This window comes from Lontra canadensis, unplaced genomic scaffold (genome assembly GCF_010015895.1).
Source record: "Lontra canadensis isolate GAN:19392208 unplaced genomic scaffold, GSC_riverotter_1.0 scaffold57, whole genome shotgun sequence".
NCBI classification, from domain to species: domain Eukaryota; kingdom Metazoa; phylum Chordata; class Mammalia; order Carnivora; family Mustelidae; genus Lontra; species Lontra canadensis.
Window position 1 is genome coordinate 390136 of NW_022631051.1, and position 15408 is coordinate 405543.

Below are 15408 nucleotides of genomic sequence, written 5' to 3' on the forward strand. Positions count from 1 at the left end.
AATGTGGGAAGAAGGACAGAGACCCCACAGAAGAGGAAGCTGAACAAAGGCTTAGATTTTGGACCCAAATGTGTCACTTGATCATTGTATCCCACTGGGCAAGTCACTAAGCCTCAGTGAGGATAGTTTTTCATTACTTTGGGGATGAAATAAAAACCACAAAGCGTTATTCTGATCTTCCAAGGGTAGAAGCTGTGTTTGAGAATAGATACAAGTGGGTAAAATACACACAGATCTACACGTGTTTGAGAGGCTAATAATTTCTTTCATGAAATATACAGCTCCTGACCTGAACCTTTCAGATGCACGTGATCCTCCCAGTAAAAGGCCTTTTGGTTTTCAGTGTTTTGATCCCTTACATAGGATACAAGGTCTACCCACCTGTTCAACAGCGTCTAGTGTATGTGTTGTCACAATGAAAGTTAGAATGATAGTGTTTCTTAATTACTTAATTATTCCCTCCAAAGACAATTTTATTTTGGGAGAAGCAGGGCTTTGTAGTGAAAACACACAGACCTGAAAGCAGTGCATTATTATTTTATTAATTTCTTCTTTTTACATTATGGGAAACATTCATCTATTTACAATTTTTTTTTTGTCCACACACAATCTAGGTAAATAAGCCTATGAAATTCCACTTCATAAAGCCATAAAAATGTTCCCCACCCCTCCATCTGAAGGCTTTCAAATGAATCTTTTTTTCCAAACCAAAATAATTTTTAAAAATTACATCGGGAATTCAGATATGCTAGTGATTTACATTCCAGTTATTTAAAATATGCATCTAGACATGTTTTAAAAAAGAAATGGTAAATTCACAAGGATAAGGCTTAAATTAAAGTGGTAATGCACAGTAAAACATTAAGGAAACATCTATAAATAACAGAAATATATTACAAATAAATTAGTTCTATTTACCATTTCAAATATTAAAAATCTTTAATCCATTTCTTCATCTCTCTTTACAAAAAGGTTATGTGAATTGTATGGAAACATCTGCAAAAAATATAATAAATACTTAATTTCTTTGAACGTTTTTTGATGTGGGAGACAAACTTCTTTTGTAATTCCCCCCTCCCCAAGAAAATGCCCAAACAGCTTTATACCAAAGTTAAACAAAATAAGTAATTTTTCAGGGTACATACATTTTCCATTATGAACTAAAAAACATTTCTACAAATACATCAAAAAGAACAATGTAACAAAGGTTATGCTCATGGATGTCAGCTTAAGGGGGCAAGTGGTTAACAAGCAGCTTTATGTGGGGTCATGTTTTAAGATCCATAATTAGCTTTTTATAAAGTGTTTTTACAATTTGCGTTTTTAAGGAAGGCAAAGGTCATGATGCCTGTAGGCAGTCAGCTAAAAGATTTAAAATTCTTACCAAAAATAGCTTATGAATATACAAATACCATTCACGTAGACAAGATAAATAGGCCTTCTCTTGTCTCTCTTTAAAATATCCTGGGCTAAACCAGTTTCCAAAGAAAATACTGTAGGATGATCTTGAATCATATTAGAAATCTATTTCCTAATCCCAATCTCATCTCTATTTCAGGGCATGGAGCTGTAGTTGGGAACATGGGTCTTCTAGTGGAGATCGCTTCCTTCAGTTAGTCTATGAGTTTCAAGTCATTTTCAAGACTGAATGTGACTATAGGCTACCCAAGGCGGCAGTTGGCCTTACTTGATGCAAACTTTGTGTGACCTTCCATTGCTGCTACAAAGCAAAGAAAAGGCATACTCTTTTTAACACAAGTGGACATTTGAAGTTCAAAATCTCGGTAAGCTCCCATTGTGCAAAACACTCAAGGTGCTTTGTTCACTCTAGTTAAAAGTTGGTTGGTTGGTTTTTAAATAAGTTAGTAGCCCTTTTCTTGTAAACCACAGCAGTAAACATTTGTGCCCTGTTTATAAAGATAGCTCAAAGCATCAATGGCTCTGAGAGGTAGCGAATTCCCTAGTGGTTTTAGAATATGTCCGTGAAAATAGTTGTTGCCAGAACCCATCACCTCTCTTAATTTCATAAATAAAATTAAATTAGCACCTGGCTACGAGAGTGTATTTTTTAAAAGAGCTCTGGTGCAAGCTTATTCAATGTGTATTTTTCATCCGTCATTTTTCAATGGTAATTCCTAATGCTTTGGGGGTGGGAGCTGGACATAAGATGCCAGTGATTCTTTAAGATCACCACCTCCTAAATGTTTAAACTGCTACGAGTTAGGGCATTTAAAGATAACTTCAGCTAGATGCAAAGTGCACACTGCCCATCCGTCATGACTAAAAGCGTAAATCCACATTCTCTGCCAAAAGCCTGGGTTTCTTTCAGTGCTTCTGGATCATGACTTTTCCTCCACTTCCTGTTGGTTGCTGAACCTTCCAAATCAAATTTCTTCTCTCACTACCTGGGACCTCAAGATGAGGGGCAGCTCTTTGGAATGAGGCTGCGGATCTGCTTGGGTAGAAAATTGATTTTACCGGTTTGACGTAGGACACGATCCTTATGCTGGGGTGGGATAGGGCTCTACGTAGTAGTGAGAGAAGACCAAAGGAGAAAATATGTCTGCATTACAAACTACTGGGTTACAACAGATGGATGTGTAGCATTCAAAGGGATGATGGGAAAATCCAAACTTCTCTCTGAAAACACCCTAGCTGCCATTTCCAGCACTTCTTAAGCGGATGTGTACTTATATACGTGTAATTAGGTAGGCCCCCCAGGATGGACACTAACAAAATAAGAGGACCGACACTTTCCCCTTTAAAGACCCCCACCACAACAACAATATAATACACACAGTAAAATAAAAGTTGATAAAACATTTCAGGTCTAAATTTTCTTAATAATAGGACAAAAAAAAAAAAAATCCCCCTTACGTAGTATATCTGAAACTATCAGTGCTTCCTTGCCTTTCTTCATGTTATTGCCTTTCAGAATAGATTAATTTCCCTGAAAGATCGAATTTACAATCTTCTGCTGATTGAAACATTTGAAGCAGTGATTGATGGAATAACAGTGAGGCAGTTTTGTGCAGCTGTGATTGAAGCAGGTACCGCCAGCACCTGCGGATTTCGCTTCTCCCTTCCCCACTACGTATCCAGGTCCCCCACCCCCGGCCCAACTTGGTCCCCTCTTGGCTTGTCACTCATCGATTCCGGTGAGATGGCGTGATTTCTGAGGTTGGAAATAAAGTGCTCCATCTGCTTTACAAAATAATAACCGTTTAGGGGAAATAAAGGGAATCGGAGCCCTAGTATCTTTCAACGTGGAAGACGGTTAAGTCCCAAAGGATCACCCTGTGATACTGGATTTCTGAAATACCCTATGATTTTATATTGCTGAGCTCTAGGGACAGACTAGCTCGGGAGAACTGAGGATGGTGGGCGACCTAAAGGGGCCATTTCTACACAGGTGGGTTCGGTTCTGCCAAGAAAGGAAAGGGCCGGCTCTCCGGATGAGGCAGGGTGACGCGTCGGTACGGGTGGCGAAGCTCGGTGGAGAACATGGGCAAACCGGTCCGGGCGGCGGGGGCTACTGGGGGACGGCTCCTGCAAGACCGACAACTACACCGCGACAGTGGAAGTCACTGAGCTCCGGAACGGACGGGCTCGGAGGGCGGGCAGGGGGGCGGAGGGAGGACAGAGCGCGGAGGCGGCGCGGCGGGGCCGGGCGCTCAGAGCCGGGTCTGCGCCTCAGGGATGTAGATCTCGATGCTCTCGGCGCTCTCGGTGGCCGAGTTCTGGCGGACGGACGCGGCGCGCTTGGCGGCCATCAGGCGCTTGCGGGCCTCCTGGCGCTGCGAGCTCTCCAGCGAGCGCTCCCGGATCAGCGGCGCGGGGCCCTTCGCCGGCTTCTTTGGCACTGGAGGAGGGGCCCTTCTCTCCTGATCAAAGCAGAAGGTTCAGGACATTACACAGCTTCTCAGGACAAGCTTGGGAAAAACTGGGATAGGTCAGTAGTTAGAACACGCACATTTTTTTTTCTCTTTTTTTTTTTTTTTTTAAACCTAGGGTTGGTTAGCTCTGATCTGCACACTGTGAATATATAATATATGCATATATATATTTTTTTCTTTATTATTCTGGCTTGGGTATTCAAAAGTTTCAGGGGGAAAAAATATACCGGTAAGCTTAAGGCCAAGGGTAAGGCTGAATTGCAGAACTAGTCTTTCCAAGGGAAGGATGTGGGTATTTAAAATGCCCCCTTCTGAAAGGCTGCGGCTCCCAGCACATTAAGGGTTGTTCTCTCTGGAGGCTCCAGACTCTTCCGGGTGCCAGAGATGGGCTGCCTCCAGGAACTCTGCGTCCCCACTAAAGAGGCGAGGCAACAGGTGAAATCTCAAAGCTCGGTTCAGAGTTTGAAAACATCCCCGCCCTCTCCCGGGGCCCACCCAAACCTAGATGGCCAAATGAAGAAGAGATGATAAAGCTGTGTTCTTTAGCTTTGTCGATGTCAAAGTGAGTTATTATACCCGTTTGCATATCACACACAAACACACAGCGATATTCTTTCCGGGGTCACCCTGGAGTGAGGACACTGATACAGTTCCTATACTGGGAGCGGGAGTGGGCGGATGGGGGTTGGGGGGGGGGGGGGGCGGCTGGAATCAGTTCCAGGATAGCTTCTAAAACATCCCGCTGGGATGTCACTCCTTAGGGGCCTCAGGATGGCTGTGGTGGCCCAGAAGGCAATTCCAGTCACAGGGACAGACACTGTGTGGTGAAAATTTAACACAGGACTGAAAGAAGTTCCCCCTCAGCATCAGCAAACTATGAAATGTTCGGAAATTTTTAAATGCCGCTGCACAAACAAAAGCCACTCAACACTTGGTTCCCCGGCGGGGGGGGGGGGGGGTGCGAGGGGGGGCATAGTGGGAAAGAAGCAAACTTAAACCACGAAGGAATTTTTAAGGCTGCTGATCTTTCAGGCCCGGAAAAGATCCGTGTGAATCTGTTGTTTTCATTTTTAGTGAAATACCTTCAATTCTCATGACACAACTGTGAAGGTTATCTTAAAATAGGGATTCTGTGATTCTCCAAGGGGCACTCTTTGTCTCTTAACACACACTCATTGCTTCAAGTCCTCCTCGCTTGCCTGGGTGAAGTGACTGGATAAATTTATTACATTAGAATTGCCCACAGGCTGTTTAAAGTGGAGTCTGGGTGGACAGAAAAGGAAAGTACAGAGTGCAAACGATATTTGGCCAACTCTGATTGTGCTTGTTCTTTTCTTCCCCTCAAGTTCGTGGGGTGCCGAAAAGCTCTGGTCATAGACAAAGTGTATAAAAATTTAGAAATCCAGTTCACTAATGACTCACTGTGTAAACGTCAACAGGGTACATATGTCAATTCTTAGCATCACAATTTTTTGGACATTTTAAATCTTCATTGTTGGGTAACTTGGTATTTTTGAAGAGTGAGAATATTGGAAACTTTTTAGTCATATCTCCTTTACTTGTACTTAAAAAAAAAAGTAATATTTGAAAAAAATCAATGAATGAGAAGTTAGACAGATCAACTCTAGAAACTAAATTACCAGTATGTATGTACATCTGTAGTGTTTTCTTATATAAAAACAATTTAAAAGCTTATTTAGTAGACAGTTTTAAACACAGATTAAAGAAAACTAGATTGAGTGCAGATGTCTGGCTTCCCAAGTGAGAGGCCACACATATATCAATGGTACTTTCATGCTTAACACTAAAAACTCCCAGGTTGTTGGTGATAGTATTGGAGATGAGGGACAATGACAATAACCCTCCTGTCAATTAGGCATGGCCCTGGGGACTGGATTTCTCCTGGGAGTCTACTGACCCTATGAACTCAGATAATATGATGGAGAGCAGCAGAATGGATTGGATTGCTGTTAGCTCTCTGAGAGGTAAGGAGATCTGAAAAGGGCAGGGTCGCCAGCACTTCATGGGAATAGCCAAGTCTAATTTTTAGAAGCTGAATCTCTCAGAACTGTTTGACCTCAGGCCCTAGGAAAGCAAAGGGTTAAAAAAGTCAAGCATGACAGGAGGCCTAGGGAGGTGGATATTGGATACCTGTGTGAGCCTGGTGGAGCCACCATAATCTAATGTGAAAATTGCAGTTTATTTGTTAAAGTAAAAGAATTTGAGTCTTTATTTCTAGACTGTTGAATGAGAAACCCAGTGAGCAATATTCCCCAAGGCAAATCAACCCAAAGTAAAACTCTTAAAAAAAAAAAAAAAACCCAACATTTATGATTACTGTGAAGCTTTATGGAGTATATTTTTAAACTTGAACAACAGTGGTTTCTTTATTACTATATTTATAAAATGATTATCAAAGTCGGTTAGTTTTTCAGGGCTTCCTATTTTTCTCCGAAACACATCCTAGGGGTGTAAGGAAGTTGAACTCTTGCTCTATATAATCATGCACTGAAGATGTCATTTATTTTAGTTTAAAAAGCAAAATGGAGGCAGTTCCTTCCAGTGACTAAAATGATTTAACTTAAAGTTTAATTAACAAAAAAGCCACATTCCCATTTTCCAATTCACAAAGACAGGTTTTTCTTTAAAAATATGCCTGAAACATATTACAGATAATATCCCAAATGATTACTATGTAAACATTGTCATTACAATGAGATTAATATGATATCAGCTCCATTTCACATTGTAAACAGCAGGACTGAATGCAGAAGCCTATTTAAACTGTCCAGTGTTTGTGCAGGTTTTTAAATGAACCATACAAAATCTACATTGTTCTACCTTCTTGTCAAGAGGATCCATCTGTTTCCAATTATTGGCCTTTAACTGATGAAGTTCATCAAATTTCATACTAATATTTTCTATGGACAACTGCAGCATGTCCCAGAACCCGGCCAAATCCTGTGAGGTGGGCCTCGGATGAGCATTGGGATTCTGTACGAGAGAAAGAAAAACATTCACACTTTAGAGAAAGTCTGTGACAACAAGTTTAGGACCAAAGGGCTATTTTAAAATATTTTAAATAATGTAAGGGGGATGAGTTCCTTTCGGCTTTCAAATAGGAGATAAGAGTGAGGCTACAAATGGCAATCTTATCTATCTACCTATCTACCATCCATCTATAAAGATTTATTAAGGAATAATTGACAACAGTAAGGTAATTTAAAGTGTACGACATGATGATTGGATATTTACACACACTGGGTAAGGACTCATCCCATAGAATTAATAACCACATCCATCACATCACATATTTATCTTTTTGTGTGTGTGCGAGAGCATTTAAAGTTCCACTCTCAGCAAATTTCAGTTCTACAATACAGTGTTATCAGCTATAGTCATCATCTTGCCCATTAAATCCTCAGACCTTATTCATCTTGTAACTGAAAATCTATCTTTTTGCCAATCTCTCCCTTTCCACTCCACCTCCAAACCCCTGGCAACCACTTTTCTATTCTCTCTTTCAATGAGTTTGATGCTTTTTTTTTTTTTTAAGATTCCATTTCAAATGGTAATTTTATACACTCATCTGTCTGAGTCAGTGATTCTCAAATGTCAAGGTTGTAAAACTCTTCTTTTGTAATACATCTATCAATGTGGTATGGGGAGAGAGTCCAAACTTTTCAAAAAACTATGACAAGATTCATTTAAACCATATCTAGCGGCGCCTGGGTGGCTCAGTGGGTTAAGTCTCTGTCTTCAGCTCAGGTCATGATCTCAGGGTCCTGGGATAGAGCCCCACATCGGGCTCTCTGCTCAGCAGGGAAGGTGCTTCCCCTTCTCTCTTTGCCTGCCTCTCTGCCTACTTGTGATCTCTCTCTCTGTCAAATAAATAAATAAAATCTTTAAGGAAATATATCTAAATGAAGATACTGTCCCTGGGGAAAAAATACAATATATTATTATTAGAATTGGAATTGACTCCATGCCATCCCACTTATTCAGAGAACAGATAAAGAATCTAAAATAAGATTTGTTTTAACAATTGTTGCGTAAAACAATAAGGTAAACAAATGAGTAATAAAATAATTGGATTTTTAAAGTATTATGTTTTTAGCAATTGCAATGTTGCTAGTATAAGAAGACATTTTATTGACAAAATCTTTGTAAATGAATTCGTTTTAAATCAACCATATCATAAAATAACAAATGTGAGAACACATATCTATACATACACATAGATGTCTGTAATGACCTATTTTCTAGATAATATTAAACATTCTTCAGTGTCTAAGGATTGACTTTTTTTTTCCCTATCTATAGACCCCTGACAGGTACTACAACGTATGGCTCATACTTAATTTATATGATTACATATAATAATTCATATGTATGATTACATACATATAATAATGTTTATATATGATTACATACATAATTTTTATGATGTAAAACAGACAAAACATATAAGAGATTGAAGGGGTCATGCTTATTGTTAATCACTACCACCAATGGTAGCCAAAGGTATTCATCGTTAGGTGGGTGGGAGCTTCCAGATGTCAGAGGCTTCCATCTGGGTCAGTTTTGGTTTCCTGTGGGTATTCAAGGCAATCTGATATACTATGAAACCCCATGCCATATAATAACCTAAGGCCATTCTGTACTTTAAAAACCAACTTTCAGAAAGTACAAAGTCAGTGCTCATCAGAGTTAATAGGTTGGAAAGAACTTTTTAGCCCTTGATGGACTAACATTATTGGTCTGGTTTCAAAATGAATACAAGTAAAAACATATTTATAAACTTATACTTCTCAAACTACCCATAGTTCTGGATTCATTGGAAGATGTAATTTCTGAAGTTTTTAAGTATTTGGTTTTAACTCTAGTCTACTGACTTGTGAATTCAACTAAAGAATTTCTCTGGGGGCGTGCCTGGGTGAATCAGTGGGTTAAAGCCTCTGCCTTCGGCTCAGGTCATGGTCCCAGGGTCCTGGGATGGAGCCCCACATTGGGCTCCCTGCTCAGCAGGGAGCCTGCTTCCCTCTCTCTCTCTCTCTCTGCCTGCCTCTCTGCCTACTTGTGATCTCTGTCTGTCAAATAAATAAATAAAATCTTTAAAAAAAATAATTTCTCTGGGGTATTTTCATTTAGTAAGTTAACTCAACATTTAGGTTCAGAATAGATGGAAAATAGCTTTAACAAAGTACATCGCAAATGGAGTTTTTTTTTTTTTTAAGATTTTATTTATTTGACAGAGAGATCACAAGTAGGCAGAAAGACAGGCAGAGAGAGAGAGAGAGAGAGAGAGAGAGAGAGGAAGAAGCAGGCTCCCTGCCAAGCAGAGAGCCCGATGCGGGGCTCGATCCCAGGACCCCAGGATCATGACCCGAGCCAAAGGCAGAGGCTTTAACCCACTGAGCCACCCAGGCGCCCCCGCAAATGGAGTTTTATGGTCTTCTTTTTCTCACCAGTAACTAAGAACTAAATTATTCACATTTTGGAGTTTACTGAAGTGTTTTAGGTTACAGGCCCTACTGGCAAAATTGTTTTAATGCAACAATGCATGAAATATTCGGTAGGCCCAAAGAGTTTGTTTAATTTTGTATGATGGGCAATTTGTTCCCTCTTCACCAAGAATATCTTTGCCCCTGTATCATCAAGGGGAAAGATGGGGAAGCAGAGAGAAAGAGAATCTGTGGGTCATGTGACATTCCATGCACAAGGAGTTGCAGCTCTTGCCTTAGTCTGAACCAGACCTGTAGGTCAGAGGTGGTGGAGGTTGTGGAAGGATGAGGGGGGCTGGGTTCCTTAGTTTAGTTTTGTTGGGATAAAGTAATGCTCATCCATTTACTCTGTGCCTGAGAGTCTAGTCTGGGGTAATATGCAGGTGTTTTTAGGTGTTCTCTTCCGCAGGATAAGAACGCAAGGAAGGAAAGCTGGGTCTGTTTGTGGCCAATGTTAGCTGGACTTTTGTGCAGCTTTACAGAGTTAAGCAAGGCCACCATCTGGCCACCATGCTTCTTGCTGCAGAGGAGCTGGAGCTGACTGATGAGTCTCATGTCCCTCTAGGAGGGTGAGGAGTAGAACTCAGATCTTGGGAATCTTGGGGGTGAGGGGAAATCAAATGGGACAGAGGTCAAACAGATTGGAATTTGAATCTTGGCTCTGCCTCTTACCCCGTGACCCTGGGCAAATTATTTATTGATTTATTTATTATTTTTTATTACTGGCCAAGTTATTTAGCTTTTCCATCTCAGTTTTGCTCAGCTGTAAATCTGTCATCAAAATAACGTCGCTATCTGCTCCATAGGGTCTCTCTGAGGTTTTAACCAGATCAAAATAACTAAAAGCCCTCAGCATGGCGACCAGCACATGATTGGCTTTCCTTCTTCCCTTCTGGGGCGGGTCTTGAATCAGCCATTAGTGACCCTCTGCTGGAAGTACGGTTCTGCTTCCTACCTCTATCGTGCTACCCATGTTTACAACTAACTTCCTCTACTTGCGAAGGCATGTGAACCCATCAGGGACTGGGAAACGTCAAAAGCTGGCTTTAACAGTGTTAACCTTTCCTAGAAATCTGCAAAGTTTTCAAAACGTCTTCTCTGCGATTTCATCTTCAAAATCTTTACAGTGTTTGCATTCTACTTCATAATACACCTGTTTATTGTACAACTCTGTTAAAAAGTGTGCTGTGTTTGCCCTAGAGTGGCTTCCCTGTATCCTTTATCCAGTTTGAGAAAAGTAGCTTTATTTGTACTTTGTACATTTGAGGAGCCAACGATCATGTCAAGTAAGATCTGTGACACATTAGCAAGTTTATAAACTAGCAGGAATTCTGTTCGTGGCACATGGTGAAGCTCAATAAAATATTTGTTGAATTCACTTATCAATGCATTTACTAACCTATATTGTCTGATAATCCAGATTAGAATTTCTGAGAAGGTGGAGGAAGGGCCAGGTAATTTTGGCTGAGGGAGGGGAAAACAAACTACAGATGTGGGTGGTGAGTGTGAGGAGAATGGAAAGGATCATTCCAAAGGGAGGTTTCGGAAAGAGAAGACTGGTGAAGAGGGACAGAGAACACCAACTTTTGCACGCTTTCCGTCTTCTCTTGATTGAACCCTATCTTGGTAAATCCCATTCAGCCTATATTTGTCATGTTAACAAGAAGATGTGGTTAAGACCCTAAAATCAGAGTCAATTAGATTGCAAATCATCATGCTTTTACTCTGTATAAGATAAACACGTTGCTTTTCATGTTCTTTATTTTAGAGCAAGCTTGACCAACAATTGACCAATAAAAGCTATTCCTGTGGAACGACACTTGCAGACAGAGTAGGCAGTTTTTTTTTAAAAAGGCGTATGGATGTGAGGAAGCTCTCGTCCTTGTACTTTGCAGCCAATTTTAAAAATGTTGTTGATGCTAGTGGTGTTTTTCTCTCTTCGTTTTGCTTATTTGGTTTTGGTATGTCCAAGAAGGATGAATGATTCATCCGTCTCGAGGAGATCAAATCTACACTTTGGCCTGCCGTCCACCTCTTGGCCCTGAATGAAACCCCTGATGATGAAATAGTTACTGACGGCTATTTCAAGAGGAAAATCATTATCCAGAATGGTTCTTATTTTTGAAATATCAGGTGTTCCGTATTTTGGTAAGAATAATGAAATCAGGGCTGTCATGCAAAAGCCAGGAAAATGGAAAAATTTCTGTTACGAAAACCAAAACAAAACAGGAAATGGAGTTTCAACTTGATTGGATTTTTCTCCTAAGATTATTTAAGTATAAAATAAACAGTTCAAATTTTAGGAAAAGCAGGAAATAAGATTCATCAGAAAACTCTATTGCAGGTAAGAGAGTCCAATGGGGCTTCACTTGGTTCAAAATCAGTTTTACTTTAGTTGTACCAGTCTTGACAACACATTCTCCTCCTGACTAGGAAGTGGTAGTGATGGGGAATGTTACCTACCAGGTTTTCTTCACACAGTTCTCTGAACTGGTAGAATTTCTGGGCCATGAGAAGTTGGGCACTGCCCACTGCGGTTCGGATTTTCCCTAGAACTGAAAAAAGCAAACATACAAGAAGTTTACACATTATGTCTCATGGTTGAGATTTAGTCTGGTAAAGCAAAGAGGAAGTTATGCTGCAATAATTAGGGAAAACAGCACCCATACAGCACGTGAAAACACACACACACACACACACACACACACACACACACACACTCTGCCCAGTTGCCGCTGTTACTCTGCTAGTCTATGGAACAACAGACTCCTAGAGTAAAGTATAAAATCGGCTTGGGAAAAACAAAAAACAAAAAACAAAAAAACCACATGCTCATCCCGCGTATTTCTTAGGAATAACGGAGTTTTCCATCACAGCGCTGGAGGTTACAAGAGAAGAGGCAAATAGGGTTTCCCTTCCTCCCCCTTTTACAGCAAGGATGAATTTCAAGAGTTTATCAATATAGTTATGGATTTATTTGTGTCAGCCATCATGGTCTGCTAGCTCGCTTTTCCAACGCAAACCCAAACCCAGGAAAAGCATTCCTGACCTGGGGAGGTGGGGGGATCTCTTGGCACACTCACCATATCCTATCCATAGCTTTCAGTATTTTTCCGGAGCCCAGCCACCGGGACTGTCAGGAAAGTGCCTTGGCCAGTTGAAGGATTTTCTAAGGAATGAACATTTTCAGCCTGTTGCCTAGGGAACGCCAGCACCGTTCCAGCTTTTCCACTCCACAGACCAATTTTATTGTTAATATAGGTTTAATTCCCTATGCACTGTGCTGAAAATCTCCTTTGCAAGCTACTTCTTGTCTTCCGTGCAGACTAAGTAGGGCGAGAACCTTTCAACGGACGGACGTGCTGAGACGGGCGGAACGGCTCTGCGTGGAGCTGTCCCGAGTCTGCATTGTCCCAAGGCCCTCCCTCCACCCGGTGGGGACCGGAGCTCTGCTGCCCGGCTGGAGCGCTGCCACCAGGCAGTTCTCAACACGCCCTCCCCGTCGGGAAGGAAGGGGAGAAGGCACCCTGCTCGCCCCTTCCCGGGCCCCGCACAGAAAACCAGACCGGGAGACTCCTCGGCTGGGCCCTTGCTCCGCCTGGAAATCTGCGCGGGGATGTGACCTAAGGGATCGAAGGGGCGTTTGCTCCGCGGTTGTTCGGTTGTGAATTGACAGAGCCTGACACCCAGGGTGGAATGAGGTCTCCCTTTCTCGACCTCAGTCCCCACAAAGTCTGAGAAGGAAACAAAAGAAAAGGAAACTTCATGTTGTCGCAGGGTTTTCTAGTAGTTTCTCCTCTGTTTAAAACTGCTAGGCTCAAAAACAAAAACAAAAATCCAAAAGCCCCAAATTCAAAATACTGCCAGCTAGATAAGGGTTTATGAAGCACATTACACGTCGGAATGACTCAGATATTTCGACACTACACCCCCCCACCCCCCCACCCCACCCCCACCCCCACCCCCCGCCATGGAAGTCAGGGCATTCATGTGTTCTCTGTCACCCATCACATATGCTCCCCCCATCCCCTCCGTAGAAATTGCATCCTTGGTGATAGCTGGGGGTTCCCCTGACAGCCATAGGGCAGCAATTCCTCAGGTTAAGTGTTTATTCTTTCCAGGCTGCTTTTAACCTCTTTTGGGGTGGTTATCTTTTAACCATCTTAACCAATGCATCTGTGGTGTGAGGCCCTTCTTCCTTTTGCACACCTCTGAATTAGAAAGGAAAGAGCATGTGGAGACACAGGGCATCCTCGCAGCTAAGGGTTCAGGCCCTGAGCCATGGAGAGTTCTGGCTCCCACACTTCCCAGCCCCTGCCCTGGACCGGTCACTTAATCTCTGCTCTCTCATCTGTGAAGTGGGGCTAACAGTACCTATTCATAGGACTGTCAGGAAAGTTGAAAGCAGTAATAGTGGGGAATGCTTAGGACAGTGTCTGATATATAGCAAATGACCAATAAATGTTTGTTATGACCTAGGGCCTGGACACTATTCTGTCTCTCTGGGTGTCCCACCTCTGCGCCCCACACTCGCTCTGCCCAGAAGAGAAGAGAAAAAAACCAAAGTCTGGATTATTCAAAGGTAACCCGACATGGTTGGTTGCCCGGGACAGGTATATGCTTCAGATGACCTGTCTCAGATCTGAGACCGTTCTGAGCTGGCATTTCCTAAGTGACCATGTGGCTTTGGGCAAATTTTAAGGTCTCTGGAAACATCTCTGAATTATGTTGCTGATGGATTGGATGGTGACACCAGCAAATCTCAGATTGAATCCTGGGAGCTGAGAGCTAGTACTGAGGGGTCTCCAATTTGCTGGCTGGGAAATTTGCATGACTCCTGGAAACTCCCACAGAAATTCAAGCTATTCTGATATTCCTCAAAACTGTGAGTGAATGGTTTTCAATTACACCCAAATACTCAAGCTGTAGGATAGACTACCATGGCAACAGCAGCTGAGTAAGACAGTGTTTCTCAAATGAGAAGAAAGCACGGCTCCAAACAATCCTTCAGGTAACACTCAACCGTGTAGGTAGGGGTTAACTCGGATAGATGTCTTCTTGAAAGTAGAACAAGGGATATCTGTCTCATTCAGGATAGTCTGGTGAGAGCTATAGATTTGGAGCAAAAATAACTGGGGTGGACTCATGGCCCTTCTGTTTTCCAGGTTTTTGCCATCATGTTCCTTGAGTGGAAATTCCCTACTGGCTCGTGTGTGTGTTTCCAGTATCTGAGAGAAGGGAGATGCTGATGTGGGCCTTCAATGAAACCACCCAACAGGAGGGCTTGGGGCAAGAAGACAGTAATTCCTACTTCTTTGTCCTCCACACTTTTGTTTCTAGAGAACTAAAAACTCACTTTGTTTTTTAAAAAAATATTTATTTATTTATTTGAGAGAGAGAGAGAGAGAGAGAGAGTGTGTGTGTGTGTGTATAGGGGCAGAGGGAGAGGGAGGGAGAGAATCTCAAGCAGACTCCCCCTGAGTGTGGAGCCCAATTCAGGGCTTGAGTCATGGTCTCACAGTTGTGAGACCAAGAATAGCCCCCTAAAAACTCACTTTAATCTTTTTTTAAACATTTTATTTATTTATTTGACAGAGAGAGATCACAAGTAGGTAGAGAGGCAGGCAGACAGAGAGGGGGAAGCAGGCTTCTGCTGAGCAGAGGCTTAACCCACTGAGCTAACCAGGTGTCCCACTCACTTTAATTTTTAAGAAGAAAGCTCAAATGGGGGTGCTTGAGTGGCTCAGTTTATTAAGCATCAGCCTTCAGCCCAGGTCATGATCTCAGGATCCTGGGACTGAGCTTCCCGTTGGCCTCTCTGCTCAACTAGGAGTCTGCTTCTCTCTCTCTCTCTCTCTCCACCCCAATTGTGCTCTTTCTCTCAAATAAATAAATGAAATCTTAAAAAAAAAAAAAGAAAGAAAGAGCAAAAAGCTCTAATGGAGTTCTCTTTTCTCATTAGACATACACTTGGTGTATGAGATCACTCCCTTCCCTGAAGGTAAATT

General features: G+C 42.0%; 1 protein-coding gene across 10 annotated transcripts in view; it reads right to left on the reverse strand.

Moving 5' to 3' along the window:
- Positions 1-216: 216 nt before the first annotated feature.
- The window catches only part of DLGAP1 (DLG associated protein 1), an 866766-nt gene continuing 851574 nt past the window's right edge, over positions 217-15408 (reverse strand). For 5 of the 10 annotated variants that reach the window (XM_032875684.1, XM_032875688.1, XM_032875685.1 and 2 more), the window contains 3 exons: positions 11864-11955; positions 6738-6890; positions 221-3884 (listed from right to left, as the gene is read on the reverse strand). In XM_032875684.1, the coding sequence (XP_032731575.1) occupies positions 3675-3884; positions 6738-6890; positions 11864-11955 (455 nt within the window). In that variant the 3' untranslated portion in view covers positions 221-3674. Of the gene's footprint in view, positions 3885-6737; positions 6891-11863; positions 11956-15408 lie in introns of all 10 variants that reach the window. The other 5 variants (XM_032875682.1, XM_032875681.1, XM_032875683.1 and 2 more) reach the window with 4 other exon arrangements.